General features: G+C 40.2%; 1 protein-coding gene across 3 annotated transcripts in view; it reads left to right on the top strand.

Moving 5' to 3' along the window:
* HERC6 (HECT and RLD domain containing E3 ubiquitin protein ligase family member 6) overlaps positions 1–16886 on the top strand; it is a 54611-nt gene that overhangs the window by 36697 nt on the left and 1028 nt on the right. For all 3 annotated transcript variants that reach the window (XM_027970882.2, XM_042251257.1, XM_012180480.3), the window contains 7 exons: positions 555–716; positions 2997–3140; positions 10610–10776; positions 12930–12996; positions 13845–13915; positions 15474–15657; positions 15739–15841. In XM_027970882.2, the coding sequence (XP_027826683.1) occupies positions 555–716; positions 2997–3140; positions 10610–10776; positions 12930–12996; positions 13845–13915; positions 15474–15657; positions 15739–15841 (898 nt within the window). The remainder of the gene's footprint in view (positions 1–554; positions 717–2996; positions 3141–10609; positions 10777–12929; positions 12997–13844; positions 13916–15473; positions 15658–15738; positions 15842–16886) is intronic.

Below are 16886 nucleotides of genomic sequence, written 5' to 3'. Positions count from 1 at the left end.
ACTTCATTTATAGTTATTATAAAATATTGGATACATCCCCTGTGTTGTACAGTATATACTTGTAGCTTATTTTGTATCTAATGATTTGTACCCCTTCTCTTCTACCCCTATATCTTCCCTCTCCCCACTGGTAAACACTAGTTTGTTCTCTGTATCTGCAAGTCTGCTTCTTTTTTGTTTTATTCACTAGTTTGTTGTAGTTTTTAGATTCCACATGTAAATGATATAATACAGTATTTGTCTTTTTCCATACATTGTACTTCACTTGGCAAAATGCCCTCCAAGTCCATCCATGTTGCTGCAAAAGGCAAAATTTTGTTAGTTTTTTTATGGCTGTGTAGTATTCCATCATTTTGCACAATTCCTTGGTGCCATAGATTTTATGATCTCTTTGTCTTCCAAATCATACTCACAGTGCTCTTTTACTTAAGTAATTGTGATATGAGTATATATAGCAATGGTTGGCATAATGTATGCTATATAAAATGTTTATTTGAAATATTAAACAATTTCTTGTATTCCTATGAGAATTCCTAAAATATTTCTTTTTCTAGAAATCTGAAGAGAACAACTACGTGAATTTTGGGGGAATAATTCTACCAAGAAGGGCTGACTCCCCTTCATTTACACTTAGAGTCAGACGAAGTCACTTAGTTGAAGATGCTCTATGTCAGTTAAGCCAAGCTGAAGACACTGACCTCCGGAAAACATTAGTGGTACGCTAAAACTCCTCATAATATTTTTACTAATGTGTGTGGAGGGAACATTTATATAATGTGGTACAAGGAGAACCTGTATTTGCAACTATAGTTATCAGCCTAATGGTTTCCAGGATTCCTTGCTTACCCTTCAGAGAAAAGCTCCAGGATGTTTAATTGACCATTGGCTCTATGAGTTAACTATTAGTTAGTTACCTTTGGCTACAGAAATGCTTCATAATGAACCATCCCAAAGCATAGTGACTTAAAATAGTAATTTTACAGATCTGCAGTTCTGCTGAGACTGCTGCTCTAAGTTGAAGTCATCTGTGTGGCTTTTCAGATTTTGTCTGTACCTGTTTACATGTTTGAGAATTGGCTAGAGATTGGTTACCTAGGCTTGGCCTGGCTCAGGCAATCTGGCCCTGACTCCTGTGTTTTACATCTTCTTCCTAGAACCCACAAACATGTTTGCATATCAGTGTCAGAGGTACAAGAGAGCGAGGCCCCTCCACACCCACTTGCCAAGCCACTGCCAAAAAAAAAGATAGCAAGCCCAGTTACACAACAAACATTGCTTCAGTCAAAGCAAGTCACATGGCTGAACTCAAGTCAAGGGCTGGCATAATATACTCAGCCTTTTTAATGAGAGGAACTATAAAGCCACATGCGAAAGACCTGGGCCAAGGAGGGGTAAAGAATTGGGGCAATGAATGCATTCAGCAAGTGGCAGGTAGAATGGATACTTTTACTGCATTTTGGCTCTAGTTTTAGTCACAGACTTTCCACTGTGTTGGTTCCATTTCCTAGCCATCCTTCACTTTATCCTTGGGGGCATCTGTAGGGTTTTTACTGTGTGGTACTTCAGATCCTTTGCCCACAGAATAAAGACGAACTTTGTAGGTGAGAGCTGCTATCTGTCCAGAAGGGAGTGCATTTTCCTGATATCAGCCAAGAAGGGAAAAGTTAGGTTCTCAGAGAGGAAGTCAGACTCTGAGTTGGGTCTCAGAACTCTGATGGAAAACAAGGAAAGGATTTTATAAGCTAGGCTTTCTAGTTTTTGTCTCCCTCTGTGCCTATTTCCCTTTAAATCTTGATTATGAGGAAATCAGTAGAAAGTGATTCTGCCTACAGGAAATGACAAAGAGGTAAGAAGGTAAACTTCAAGAGACATCCAATCAAATATAGACTCTCAACGAGGCAAGGTTGTCGAGCTCTTTATGAGCACGTCCTGACCATAGCAAAGACAACCTTCCTGGTATAAATGAGTGGAAGTAGGAAAATCGGAAGCAAGCTTAATTTAATTTTGGTGTATCTCGATGAAATGTGAGGCAGGCCCTTGGTGATGACGAACAAGTCCAAGGAGGTAAATCTAGGTAAAGAGAAGTGAAAGAGAACTCTCAGTGAAGCTTGGTGATATTTACATTAGAAACATGGAAAGAAGCAAACAGGAAGGGAAGTATAGAAGGAGTAGTTAGAGGGACTTCCTCAGTGGTCCAGTGGATAAGACTCTACACTCCCAATGCAGGGGGCCTGGGTTCGATGCCTGGGCAGGGAACTAGATTATGCATGCCGCAACTAAGAGTTCATATGCTGCAACTAAAGATCTTGCAGGTCCCAACTAAAGATGCCGCATGCCACAACTAAGACCTGACACAGCCAAATACATAGATATTTACAGCAAAGAGTAGTTAGAGAGAGGGGGGGAAATCTAAGATAGCACTCGTGCTACAAATCCCAGAGGTAGACCTTAGAAAGGAGGGACCCATTCTTATCGATGCTCACGTGAGGGCTCTGGGCAGTCAGCTCTGAAATTTCCAACAAAGGTGCCCTGTCCAGGCTGACAAGGAGGGCTGTTTATCTGAAGTCCTAATGAGGGGAGAGGCAGAAGAAACCAAACATTTGTTGACTGTAGACTAAGTTGTAAAGCCTGACTGATGAGAGGAAGCTGGACAAGAGAGAAAAATTGAGGAATTTAGTGGGCCCGGGGTTTGAAGCACGTCAAAATTTGGTTCAAGATGCTGGTCCACGTAATTGGTGGCTGTTGAGTGTTGCCAGAATCTCGCTTCACTTGGTTCATGTGGCCATGGGAGGGACCTACGTACTCACTAGGCAGTAATCTGAGAGTAAACAGGCTCACGGCCCCCACTATCAGAAGCAAAGTGAGAGAGCAAAGTACAGTTAGGTAAGGAGAGTGGATTCTGGGAATTCTGGTGATGGCAGGAGGCTTGAAACTTTTCTGTAAAGGTCAAGGCATCATGTTTTAAATCTGGACCTGACAATGTCCTCTTTTCTCAGGTTGAATTCATTAAAGAAATTCGTTCTGTGGGGGATGGGGTGAAGTCTGAGTTTTTTCACTGTATATTTGAATCTATGACCAAGGAAGAATATGGAATGTTCATATATCCTGAAGAGGATTCCTACATGTGGTTTCCTGTCAACGTAAGCCTTTTATCTGTTTTCTTATGGTTTTTCAGAACAGAAAAAGTTTACCATATACTGTAAATGAACACAATACCTGCTAATGTAAAATTAGGTCACATAAAGCCTTGCTACTCAAAATGTGGTCCACAGAACGGAAGTTCCAGCATTACCTGGAACTGTTAGAAAAGCAGAATCTCAGGCCCAGATCAGAATATATATTTTTATAAGATCGCTAGGTGATTCATATGAACATTAAATTTTCAAACAGTGTGAATAAGGTATATTTGAGATATGATAAATGGTACATAAAATGTCCACTTTGATACATTTTGATGTACACCTATGCCCATGAAATTCAAGACAATGAAAACAAAAGACAGTGAACACATCCATCATCCCCTAGAGGTTCCTCAGGTTCCTTTCTGATCCTGCTTCTCCCTGCCTCTATTCCCTGCCTCATGCCCATGCAACCACTGATTCGATTTCTGTCACTATAATTTGATTTCCTAGAATTTTACATAAATGGAATTATAAGCAGTCTTTGTATCTGTCCTTTCATTCAGCATAATGATATTGAGAATCATGTGTGTTGTATCTATCATAGTTCATTCCCTTCTATTGCTGAGCAGTATTCCATTGTTTAGATGTATTACACTTTGTTGAATATTGGGTGGTTTCCTAAATTTTAAGAGGCAGTAATCTAGAGTTTCAAACTAGGAGAGAAATTGTTAACAGAATCCTAGAGATAATTGCTAATTCTAATAAGATGATTCATTTCTGCAATGATTATATTTTTACAAAGATTCTCTATCTGTAAATATTTTCTTAAAGTAGTAAAAACTTCATTTCTCTGTTAGTGTGTGTCTGTGTTAGTCACTCAGTCGTGTCCGACTCTATGTGACCACGTGAACTGTAGCCTACCAAAGTTCTATGTCCATGGGGTTCTCCAGGCAAGAATTCTGGAGTGGATTGCCATTCCCTCCTCCAGGAGATCTTCCCAATGCAGGGATTGAACTCGGGTCTTCTGAATTGTAAGCAGACTCCTTACCAGCTGAGCCACAAGGGAAGCCTTCTCTATTAGTAACACAGAGCAAATAATTCTAACAAGAATCACATGTTGAATTTCAATTTATTGATCTCCTTTCCCATAAACTTCCAAATACTCTTTCAAATGATATGGTGGAGTTTGGAACCCAGAAAGAAAAGGGTATAGGAAGAGAACATGAATGAGAGTAAAAAAGCACTAAAAGGTGTTTTGTATCTTTTTAGAAGGGCTTCCCAGGTGGCTCAGTGGTACAGAATCTGCCTGCTAATACAGGAGACGTGGATTCGATCCCTGGGTGGGAAAGATACCCTGGAGAAGCCACACACTCCAGTATTTTTGCCTGGGAAAATCCATGGACAGAGAGCCTGGCAGGCTACAGTCCATGGAGTCCTGAAAGAATTGGACACAATTTAGTGATTAGATGTTTAGCCACGAAACATCTTTTTGAGAAAGAAGGAGTGGCTAAGGTGTGCCATTGGTATGGTCAACCAGCAAGTTTTTACTGGCTGTTTCTTGAAGTTCCCACATTGTATTAAATACTATAGAAGATTCAGATTAGTGGATAATACAATCTCTTTCCTTTGAAAACATTTTTTATATGTAGATAGAGCAATAAGACTAAAATACCAGGAACTTTAGCAATTTTTTGAAATTTTGTGCTGCTGACTTTGTGTTATAATCAGTTCAGTTCAGTTCAGTTGCTCAGTCGTTTCTGACTCTTTGCAACCCCATGGACTGCAGCACGCCAGGCTTCCCTGTCCATCACCAACTTCTGGAGCTTGCTCAAACTCATGTCCATCAAGGTGGTGATGCCATCCAACCATCTCATCCTCTGTTGTCCCCTTTTCTTCCTGCCTTCAATCTTTCCCAGCATCAAGGTCTGTTGTAATAGTTGTTGGGAAATAGGTAGGATAGGGAAGGAAGCACTCTTGTGAGATCAGAAGCCCAGAGATCTAGTCTTGAGTGATGGTGGGTGTATAATTTAGCCTCTCTGAGTTGTTAGTTTCCTCAACTGTAAAAATGCCTGCTGCTGCTGCTGCTGCTGCTGCGTCACTTCAGTCGTATCCGACTCTGTCCGACCCCATAGACGGCAGCCTACCAAGCTCCTCCGTCCATGGGATTTCCCAGGCAAGAGTACTGGAGTGGGTTGCCATTGCCTTCTCCAGTAAAAATGCCTAAGTACTAGCAAAACTAATATCTATTCTGCCTGCTTTATAGAGTTATTGTGAGATTAAAACAAGATAAAAGGTATGTCAAAGTGTGAAGGTATGATAAAAGTGTGAAGCTCCCTGAAAACTTTAGGTCACTATACAAATTTAAGGGATTCTTTCTTAGGACCTAAAGAAATCAAGGGGGACTGAAGTGATTGGAAAAAGTGTCATTGGAAAATGGAGCCCTGAGGTTAATGATGAAGGATAGGGACTAAGTATATCAAAACAATGCAAGCAGGGAATGGAAAGGAAGAAAATAAACCTCATATCAACTCTATGAGATAGGTGGTTTGCCCCATTTTAAAGATGAAGAAACTGAGGCATGGAGAGATTAAATAAACTGTATACAGATATTCGTTACCTCCACCATAGTTTGGCCCCAAGTAAATAACAGGGAGGGAACACAGCTCTACCCATTAACAGAAAATTGGATTAAAGATTTACTGAGCATGGCATCGCCCATCAGAACAAGACCCAATTTCCCCCTCTGTCAGTCTCTCCCATCAGGAAGCTTCCATAAGCCTCTTATCCTTCTCCATCAGAAGGCAGACAGACTGAAAACCACAATCACAGAAAACTAATCAGTCTGATCACATGGACCACAGCCTTGCCTAACTCAGTGAAACTATGAGCCATGCCTTGTAGGGCCACTTAAGAAGGAGGGTCATGGTGGAGAGTTCTGACAAAACGTGGTCCACTGGAGAAGAGAATGGCAAACCTCTTTAGTATTCTTGCCTTGAGAACCCCATGAACAGTATGAAAAGGTGAAAAATTAGGATAGTGAAAGATGAATTCCCCAGGTCGGTAGGTACCCAATATGCTATTAGAGATCGGTGGAGAAATAACTCCTGAAAGAATGAAGAGACAGAGCCAAAGCAAAAACAACCATCCACTTGTGCATGTGACTGGTGATAGAAGCCAAGTCCGATGCTATAAAGAGCAAAATTGCATAGGAACTTAGAATGTTAGGTCCATGAATCAAGACAAATTGGGTAAGAATTAAAGATATTAAAATTTAAAAAAAAAAAGACAAATTGGAAGTGGTCAAACAGGAGATGGCAAGAGTGAATGTCGATATTTTAGGAATCAGTGAACTAAAATGGACTGGAATGGATGAATTTAAATAAGATGACCATTATATTTACTAATGTAGGCAAGAATCCCTTAAAAGAAATGGAGTAGCTGTCATAGTCAACAAAAGAGTCCGAAATGCAGTACTTGGATGCAATCTCAACAATGGCAGAACGATCTCTGCTCATTTCCAGGGCAAACCATTCAATATCACATTAATCCCAGTCTATGCTCCGACCAGTAATGCTGAAGAAGCTGAACTTGAATGGTTCTATGAAGACCTACAAGATTTTCTAGGACTAACACCCCCAAAAGATGTCCTTTTCATTATAGGGGACTGGATGCAAAAGTAGGAAGTCAAGAGATACCTGGAGTAACAGGCAGATTTGGCCTTGGAGTACAGAATGAAGCAGGGCAAAGGCTAATAGAATTTTTCCAAGAGAATGCATTGGTCATAGCAAACACCCTCTTCCAACAACACAAGAGAAGACTCTACACATGGACATCACCAGAGGTCAATACTGAATTCAGATTGATTATATTCTTTGCAGCCAAAGATGGAGAAGCTACATACAGTCAACAGAAACAAGACCGGGAGCTGACTGTGGCTCAGATCATGAACTCCTTATTGCCAAATTCAGACTTAAATTGAAGAAAGTAGGAAAACCACTAGACCATTCAGGTATGACCTAAATCAAATCTCTTACGATTATACAGTGGAAGTGACAAATCGATTCAAGGAATTATATCTGATAGAGTGCCTGAAGAACTATGGATGGAGGTTCATGACATTGTACAGGGAACAGGAATCAAGACCATCCCCAAGAAAAAGAAATGCAAAAAAGCAAAATGGCTGTCTGAGGAGACCTTACAAATAGCTGTGAAAAGAAGAGAAGCAAAAAGCAAAAGAAAAAAGGAAAAATATACCCACTTAAATGCAGAGTTCCAAAGACTAGCAAGGTGAGATAAGAAAGCCTTCCTCAGTGATCAGTGCAAAGAAATAGAGGAAAACAATAGAATGAGAAAGATTAGCGATCTCTTAAGAATATTAGAGATACCAGGGAACATTTAATGCAAGAATAGGCACAATAAAGGACAGAAATGGTATGGACCTAACAGAAGCAGAAGATATTAAGAAGAGGTGGCAAGAATACACAGAAGAACTATACAAAAAAGACCTTCACAACTAAGATAATCATGGCGGTGTGATCACTCACCTAGAGCCAGACATCCTGGAATGCGAAGTCAAGTGGGCCTTAGAAAGCATCACTACGAACAAAGCTAGTGGAGGTGATGGAATTCCAGCTGAGCTATTTCAGATCCTAAAAGATGATGCTGTGAAAGTGCTGCACAAAATATGCCAGCAAATTTGAAAAACGCAGCAGTGGCCACAGGATTGTAAAAGGTCAGTTTTCATTCCAATCCCAAAGAAAGGTAATGCCAAAGAATGCTCAAACTACCACACAACTGCACTTATCGCACATGCTAGTAAATTAATGCTCAAAATTCTCCAAGCCAGGCTTCAGCAATATGTGAACCACGAAATTCCAGATGTTCAAGCTGTTTTTAGAAAAGGCAGAGGAACCAGAGATCAAATTGCCAACATCTGCTGGATCATCGAAAAAGCAAGATTGTTCCAGAAAAACATCTATTTCTGTTTTATTGACTATGCCAAAGCCTTTGACTGTGTGGATCACAACAAACTGTGGAAAATTCTGAAAGAGATGGGAATACTAGACGACCTGACCTGCCTCTTGAGAAACCTGTCTACAGGTCAGAAAGCAACAGTTAGAACTGGATATGGAATAACAAGAAAGAAAGAAAGTGAAAGTGAAGTCGCTCAGTCCTTTCTGACTCTTTTCAACCCCATGGACACCAGGCTCCTCTGTCCATGGGATTTTCTAGGCAAGACCCTGGAGTGGGTTGCCATTTCCTTCTCTAGGAAACTTCTCAACCCAGGGATCGAACCCAGGTCTCCCACATTGTAGACAGACACTTTACAATGTGAGCCACCAGGGAAGCCAAATATTTCTTTGAGCCCCTTTTTTGGTGGGGGAGGACAAGAATACTGGAGTGGGTTGCCATTCCCTTCTCCAAGAGATCTTCCCAACCCAGGGATTGAACCCATGTTCTCCCACATTGTAGGCAGACGCTTTGCCTTCTGAGCCACCAGGGAAGTCTCTATGGAATAAAAGAATGGTTCCAAATAAGGAAAGGAGTACGTCAAAACTGTATACTGTCACTCTGCTTATTTTACTTCTATGCAGAGTACATCATGAGAAACACTGGGCTGGGTGAAGCACAAGCTAGAATCAAGATTGCCAGGAGAAATATCAATAACCTCAGATATGCAGATGACACCACCCTTATGGCAGAAAGTGAAGAGGAGCTAAAAAGCCTCTTGATGAAAGTGAAAGAGGAGAGTGAAAAAGGTGGCTTAAAGATCAACATTCAGAAAACTAAGATCATGGCATCTGGTCCCATCACTTCATGGCAAATAGATGGGAAAACAGTGGAAACAGTGAGAGACTTTATTTTAGGGCGCTCGAAATTCACTGCAGATGGTGACTGTAGCCATGAAATTAAAAGACACTTGTCCCTTGGAAGGAAAGTTATGACCAACCTAGACAGTATATTAAAAAGCAGACACATTACTTTGCCAAGAAAGGTCCATCTAGTCAAAGGTGTGGTTTTTCCAGTGGTCATGTATGGATGTGAGAGTTGGATGTAAAGAAGGCTGAGCGCTAAAGAATTGATGCTTTTAAGCTGCGGTGCTGGAAAAGACTCTTGAGAGTCCCTTGGACTGCAAGGAGATCCAACCATTCCATCCTAAATGAAATCAGTCCTGAATATTCATTGCAAGGACTAATATTTAAACTGAAGCTCTAGTAATTTGGCCACCTGATGCGAAGAACTGTCTCATTTGAAAAGACCCTGATGCTGAGAAAGATTGAAGGCAGGAGGGGAAGGGGACAATAGAGGATGAGATGGTTGGATGGCATCACTGACTCAATGGACATGAGTTTGAATGAACTCTGGTGAACTCTGTGAGTTAGTGATGGACAGGGTGTCTTGACATGCTGCAGTCCATGGGATCGCAAAGAGTCAGACACGACTCAGAGACTGAACTGAACGGATATTCAACTTGCAAGTGACCAAGTGAGGATATAAATTTAAAAGTGATCCCAAAGCCCCTAGTGCTTACCCTTAAGCGTTACTGAATACTATACTGCTGGATAGAAAACAAAGAGACAAAATCCACTAGAATCAGGGACACCTTACAAATACAGGAAGTAAGACTGATTAGATTAGAAGAGGTCACCTTTGGAGAGTACTTGTATTGAACTTTTAACTCATTTTCAAAATTCAAATGCATTTTTAACGTTTCTCCTAGGCAATTACACTAGGAAGTAAATAGAGCAAGTAGATTGAAGCACAGGTTACTATATGGGTCCCTAAAGTCAGTGATCAGCTAACAGCAAAGCTGGCACTGGAACTGAAGTCTTGGAATAGTGACCTGTCGGTTGGGCTGCAGTGACGGCCTGGCCAGATGTGGCCAGGGTTTACTTCATCCAGGACCACACAGTGCAGAGAAGAGTGAAGCCAATTTTATCAGGACTCTTTCCTTCTTCCTTCCACAGACCTTCAGAGTCAACAGCATCAGTCGCTTTCCCTGACCCATATGCTTGTCCCTGTAAGCACACCTGGGTTGAGGGCAGCATTGCTGAAGGGACCAGCACTCCTCTGACACACCCCTGGCATGACTGACACCCGCTGCAGGCATAGATAAAGTACACCCTTCCTTCCTGGTGTCATTTTCTACATGAATTTGAAGACAAAGAGTGTAAAATTAAATAGTGAAAACCTTCATTTTTAAGGTTCACTGAGCATTTTTTCATATTCTAGATATGCTATCAGTAACAAAAATAAAATTCATTTGTTTAATATTCTGAACTGTTAACATTTGTATTTTAACTTACAGAATTTTATATTATGTTATAACCTATATGAGAACCTCAAATTTTTATTTTCCTGAAGCTCATTTTGTTTCTAATTTCTGACTATTAGAGAAAGGAACCAAACTTTTTTTTACTAATCTAATTATCTGTCTGGATTATTGATTATATATAATACATAAAGGATTTTTGTTTCTTCTCTAGCCTAAATTTGAGAAGAAGATGTATTTCCTCTTTGGGATGCTGTGTGGACTCTCCCTATATAATTTTAATGTTGTCTACCTCCCTTTCCCACTGGCTCTGTTTAAGAAACTTCTGGACCAGGAGCCATCATTGGAAGATTTAAAAGAACTCAGTCCTTCTTTTGGAAAGTAAGTAAATATAATTTTTTTTTTTTAGGACTGTGTATCTAGTCAGTCTCAGTCCATCTCCGTTGTTTAGACACAAATAATGTTACACACAGACACATAGATATATGCAGAGACACACAGATAAGGTCTTCAGTTTCAATAAATGTGCATGCTCTTTAGATGAGTTTGAATTTTAGCATGACTTATAATCAAGTAAACCTTCAGAAGTGGAAAAAAGCCAAATGCTCCTCTAATTAGCAATGGCACAATAAACAGAGCTGTGGTCTAGTCTCTTGAATTTATCCAGATGGAAATGGTTGCTTTGGATAGTACATGATATTCGTAATGAGAATCATACATGCTATATTGATTTTAAATAATCCTATTTAATCATATTTCACTTATTTCAATAAATTAGCATGTCACAAACATTGGTTTTTAATTTTTATTTATTTATTTTTTGGCTGTGCTGAGTCTTCATTGCTGGGCAGGCTTTCTCTAGATGCAGCGCGGGGGCTGTTCTAGTTGCGGTATCCGAGCCTCTCATTGTGGTGGCTTCTCTTGTTGCCGAGCATGGGCTCTAGGGCCTGCAGCCTTCAGGAGCTGCAGCACATGGGTCAGTAGCTGCGGCTCCCAGGCTCTAGAGCACAGGCTCAATAGTTGTGGTGCACGGGCATAGTTGCTCTGCAGCATGTGGGATCTTCCCGGATCAGAGATCAAACCTGTGTCTCCTGCATTCGTAGGCAGATTCTTTACCACTGAGCCAGCAGGGAAGCCCATGAACTTTATTTTTTAAGGATTGAAAAGTGCTTGTTCTAAGTTAAACAGCCAACTATGTTCTCTAAAGAAAAAACTGGCAACACATGATAGACAATGGATTAATATCTTTGTATAATATAGATATGATTATATGTACATAAACAAATGTGTACATAAACAAAAAATAGGCTCAACCTTTCTAGTAACCCAGAAAATGCAGATGGAAATGAGATATCATTTTTCTGCTTATAGATTGACAAGTGTTAAAAAGTTTTTCTTACAACATAGAGTTGGCAACAGATGGAAGAAAAAGATTCTCTTCCTGTGTACTGTTAGTGAAAGAAAACACTGGCTAGATTTATACCATATAGTCTGACAGTATAGAGCAGGGTTTTTCAGCCTTGGCAGTACACACATTTTGGGCTAGATAATTCTTTGTTGTGGAAGACTGACTTGGACATTATAGAGATGCCTAGCAGCATATGGGGCTGCTACCCATTAGATGCCAGTACTACGTGAAAGTCGTTCAATCGTGTCAGACTCTTTGCAACCCCAAGGACTTTACAGTCCATGGAATTCTCCAGGCCAGAATACTGGAATGGGTAGCCTTTCCCTTCTCCAGGGGATCTTCCCAACCCAGGGATCGAACCCAGGTCTCCTGCATTGCAGGCGGATTCTTTTCACCAGCTGAGCCACAAGGGAAACCCAAGAATACTGGAGTGGGTAGCCTATCCCTTCTCCAGCGGATCTTCCTGACACAGGAATCTCCCGCATTGCAGGCAGATTTTTTACCAACTGAGCTATCAGGGAAGCTTGCTCAAACTCATGTCCATTGAGTTGGTAATGCCATCCAACCAGCTCATCGTCTGTCATCCCCTTCTCTTCCTGCCTTCAATCTTTCCCAGCATCAGGATCTTTTCTATTGAGTCAGTTCTTTGCATCAGATGGCCAAAGTATTGGAGTTTCAGCTTCAGCATCAGTCCTTCCAATGAATATTCAGGACTGATTTCCTTTAGGATTGACTGGTTTGATCTTGCAGTCCAAGGGACCCCCCTTAATCATAACACTCCCTTTAATTGTGACAACCAAAGATGTCTCCAGATTTTGCCAAATGTCCCCTGGGAGACAAAAATAAGGCCTGGTTCAGGGGAAGGGCTGGTCTAGGGTAAGGTGCTCCTTTCTTATAATTTCCACCAAGATTCAGCAGTGCCTACATGATAGGCAGTAATCTGACCAATCAAACTTGTAAAGGTTAACTCTAGGAAGAGGGAATGGGAAGGTGGAGAAGGAGAAATTTATATGACTTTTAATACGCTTTATAAATTTTTATATTGTTCACATTTTTTCCATTGACCATTTATTTCTTTTGAAGTTGTGTAGGAATAATATATATTTTAAACCAAAATTTTCATTAGGTGTTTGCAAGAAGTTCTAAATGATGATGCTAATGACATTAAAGAAGAACTTGGCATACGTTTTTCTGTGAGTACTAACAAAATCAGATTATAGTTTAGATTTAATGTTTTTAAAAATATTTATTATAGTATCTTGTATATTGGATGTGTTTTTTGAAGGGTATTATACTTCTGTACTATAAGACTTTTCCCCCACTTGCTTCTCATTTGATACCTTATGTCTATACACTCTCAAAGTGAAAAGCTAGCAATTATTCAATCAATGTGAACACTGTAAAAAATTAAATGGAATGATATATGCATAAAGCAATATATAGCATATACTATGGTATGTTTTAGATGATTTAGATGATTGAACTATATCAGTTCAGTTCAGTTCAGTTCAGTCACTCAGTCATGTCCGGCTCTTTGCGACCCCATGAATCGCAGCACACCAGGCCTCCCTGTCCATCACCATCTCCCGGAGTTCACCCAGACTCACTTCCATCGAGTCCGTGATGCCATCCAGCCATCTCATCCTCTGTTGTCCCCTTCTCCTCCTGCCCCCAATCCCTCCCAGCATCAGAGTCTTTTCCAGTGAGTCAACTCTTCACATGAGGTGGCCAAAGTACTGGAGCTTCAGCTTTAGCATCATTCCCTCCAAAGAAATCCCAGGGCTGATCTCCTTCAGAATGGACTGGTTGGATCTCCTTGCAGTCCAAGGGACTCTCAAGAGTCTTCTCCAACACCACAGTCCCAAAGCATCAATTCTTTGGCGCTCAGCCTTCTTTATAGTCCAACTCTCACATCCATACATGAACTCTATAAATAATTATTGAACGCCTAGTTATTTAAAGTTTTATAGGGAAGAATGTACTAGCAATAATGGTCTTGTGGTTGATTATTCAGACTTTCTTCAATATATTTTGGTTACAGATACCCTGGGACCAAAATGATGTTGGTTTAATTCCAGATGGGATTTCTGTATTTGTAGACCAAAGCAACAAGTAAGTTTTGAGACCTTGCACATCTGTTTTGAGTACACATAAAATATTTATATCACTATGCTTTATAAATATATTTTGTCTTTTGCTGTGCTCAGTCGCTCAGCTGTGTCTGACTCTTTTCGACCCCATGGACTGTAGCCCACCAGGCTCCTCTGTCAGGGGGAACTCTCCAGGCAAGAATACTGGAGTGGGTTGCCATACCTTCCTCCAGGGGATCTTCCTAACCCAGGGACTGAACCCAGGTCTCCTGCATTTCGGGCAGATTCTTTTTTTTTTTTTGGCAGATTCTTTACCGTCTGAGCTTTACAGTCTTTCCAGATGATCATTTTAGCTTCTGATCTTTTTCAAAAGATAAAAGGTTATAGGGAAAAGAAAGGACGAAAGGAGTCAAGATTAAATATTTCCTTTGCAGCTCTTTTCACTGTTCACTTAACAATTATTTTTTGAGCCCCTACTCTGTACTAGACCCTATTCTAGGTGTCAGAGATATGGCAGTAAAAAAAGATGCAAAATCTGGAGCAGAAATTGCAGTGGAGCAGAAAGTCAATAAATTATTATGCAATAGAAAGTCAGATAAGGATGAACATTCTGAAGAAAGTGAAAACCAATTAAGAAACTAGAGGGTGACAGGTAAACCACAGAAATTGGCAAATGCTGCAAATGGTTCCATCTTTTTCCCTCTCCTTTTAAGAAAGCTGGTTGTAGAACATTTACCAGCACACCACTGGTTACAGGGGAGGACAGAGGAGGTTGATTCAGACATGATGGTCCTTGAAGGATGCTCAAAGGGTAGGAGATTAGCATGTTTTAAGGTGATACCTGGTGGAAATATCTCCAGTAGCACACCTGCTCTCAGGAAATTCATCACAAATTGGAGAAGACAATCTCTGCAGACATAATTTACACAGTGATGTCCTGTGAGAGGGGAGAGAGAGAAGAACAGAGGACCAACCCTGAGAAAGTCATGTTCATTTTGAATTCTGATGAGTGATGGAAGTCGCCCGGTGAAAAGGAAGCCCTGCCTGCTGTGGCCTAACTGTAAGGGCGACAGTGAGGCCAGTGAACTGAAGGTCAGCGAGGCCGGAGGTTCAAACAGCAGTGGGAAGAGGCTGCTGAGTCAGGCAAGGGTCACATCATGGAGCCCATTGTTTTTTACCCCCTTCCCCCTTGGAGACCTTTTTAATCCTGCTAAAGAGGTTTGAAATTTACCTTCAAGGCAATGAGAAGTCTTTTAAAGATTTTAAGCAGGAGAATTACATTATTCAGATTGGTGTTTTTAAAATACTGCCCTGAATGTGGTTGGGGCAATGGGAGCAAAACAAAGCCTTCATGCTTCTGCGTTTTCTCCACGCTTTCTTCTTCCAGCTGAATGGATGTTTTCGTAGCCCTGTGTCATGTAGCGTTGTGTGCTCTGCAGATGTAACTTATTTTTCTTTCTTAATAGAAATCATGAAAAGGCAAAGTAGATGGGGGGAGGGAAAAAAGGCAAAGTAGAGAATAGTTTAGTCACTGGTTAAGTATATTATTGGCCTTTTTTTTTTTTTTTTGCTTTCTTCAGGAAAGACTATGTTTCTAAGTGTGTTGATTATGTTTTCAACACCTCTGTAAAGGCAGTTTATGAGGAATTTCAGAGAGGATTTTATAAACTTTTTGACAAAGAGATACTTAAACATTTCAAGCCTGAAGAACTAATGAGAGCAATAATTGGAAATACCGACTATGACTGGAAACAATTTGAAAAGGTAGGTAATAACTAAAGCACCCCCAAGTCTTCCAAACAAAAATTACCCCTAAAAACCAAATTTCTCTTTTTTTTTTTCAAGAATTCTATTTATGACCAAGGATACCATGAGTCACATCCTACTATACTGATGTTTTGGAAAGCTTTCCATAATTTAACTTTGGATGAAAAGAGAAAATTCCTCTGTAAGTATTGCAGAAATAGATGAATCTATAATTACATATCTTTTAAAATATCTTGAGATAAAGTCATTAATAGTGTATCACAAATGTTAATGGCAAAGCAAGGGTTAGAATGCAGGTCCCCTACCTTCTAGACCACTATTCTTTTTCTTACTTAAGCCTGTTTTCCATTTTTTAAAAATGTTAGTAATAAAGGTATTGTTATTTTACTACCTTCTCTTTAGTTGGCTCCTAATTGAGCCTTTTATCTCACATTCCTACCTTTATTTAATTATCTAAAGTCCTATGGGATTAGGGCAATGTTAACTGTCTCAAATACTATAAATGATCAATAGTAGCAGTGACCACTGATGATGATGATATGAACAACATTTATATTGTGTGCTTACTTTATACCAGGCACTGTCCTGATCACTTTATAACGATTACTTCCCTTTATTCTAATAGCAGCCTATGAAGCAGGTACTTTTATTTTTCCCCACTTCATATATGAGGAAAAAGAGAATTGTAGCATTTAGTAGCTTGCCTACGTTCTGACAGTTGGTTAGTGTCAGAATGAGAATTTGAACCCAGCAGGCTAATTCAAAGCCCATGTTCAAGACCACTAAGACTTAAGAACCTCTCTTGGTGGGAACCCTGGGTTTCCATAGGACAGACTTAATGCCTTATTCTCTTATCTCTCATCCCATTTCTTAGTTCTTCTTGAGATGCGTACACATCTTTCTTGCTATTTTTGTTGTTACTGAGGATGTTTGAGGACAACTTTTCCACAAACTTAACTACTTCTCCACAAGCCCAAACTACCTTTCCAGTCTTCTTTCTTAATGGGAAACTTTAGTTTCAGTCCAGGGATTCTGTTGGCTGTACATTCAATGAGTTCACATACATCTTCTCTGGTTTCTTTCTTTCTACCTGACGCTTCCCTGTAACCCTAACCTGGCACCTTTCTCCCTGCGTTGAGGCTCAGTGTCTTTATTACCTCTTTACATCATACTTCCTAGCTGAGCTAAACTAAACTCCTTGTATCTTGCTGTTATCTTTTCACATA

This window comes from Ovis aries, chromosome 6, assembly GCF_016772045.2.
Source record: "Ovis aries strain OAR_USU_Benz2616 breed Rambouillet chromosome 6, ARS-UI_Ramb_v3.0, whole genome shotgun sequence".
In the NCBI taxonomy this organism is placed as follows: Eukaryota; Metazoa; Chordata; class Mammalia; order Artiodactyla; family Bovidae; genus Ovis; species Ovis aries.
This window is presented reverse-complemented; position numbering and strand designations above follow the sequence as displayed.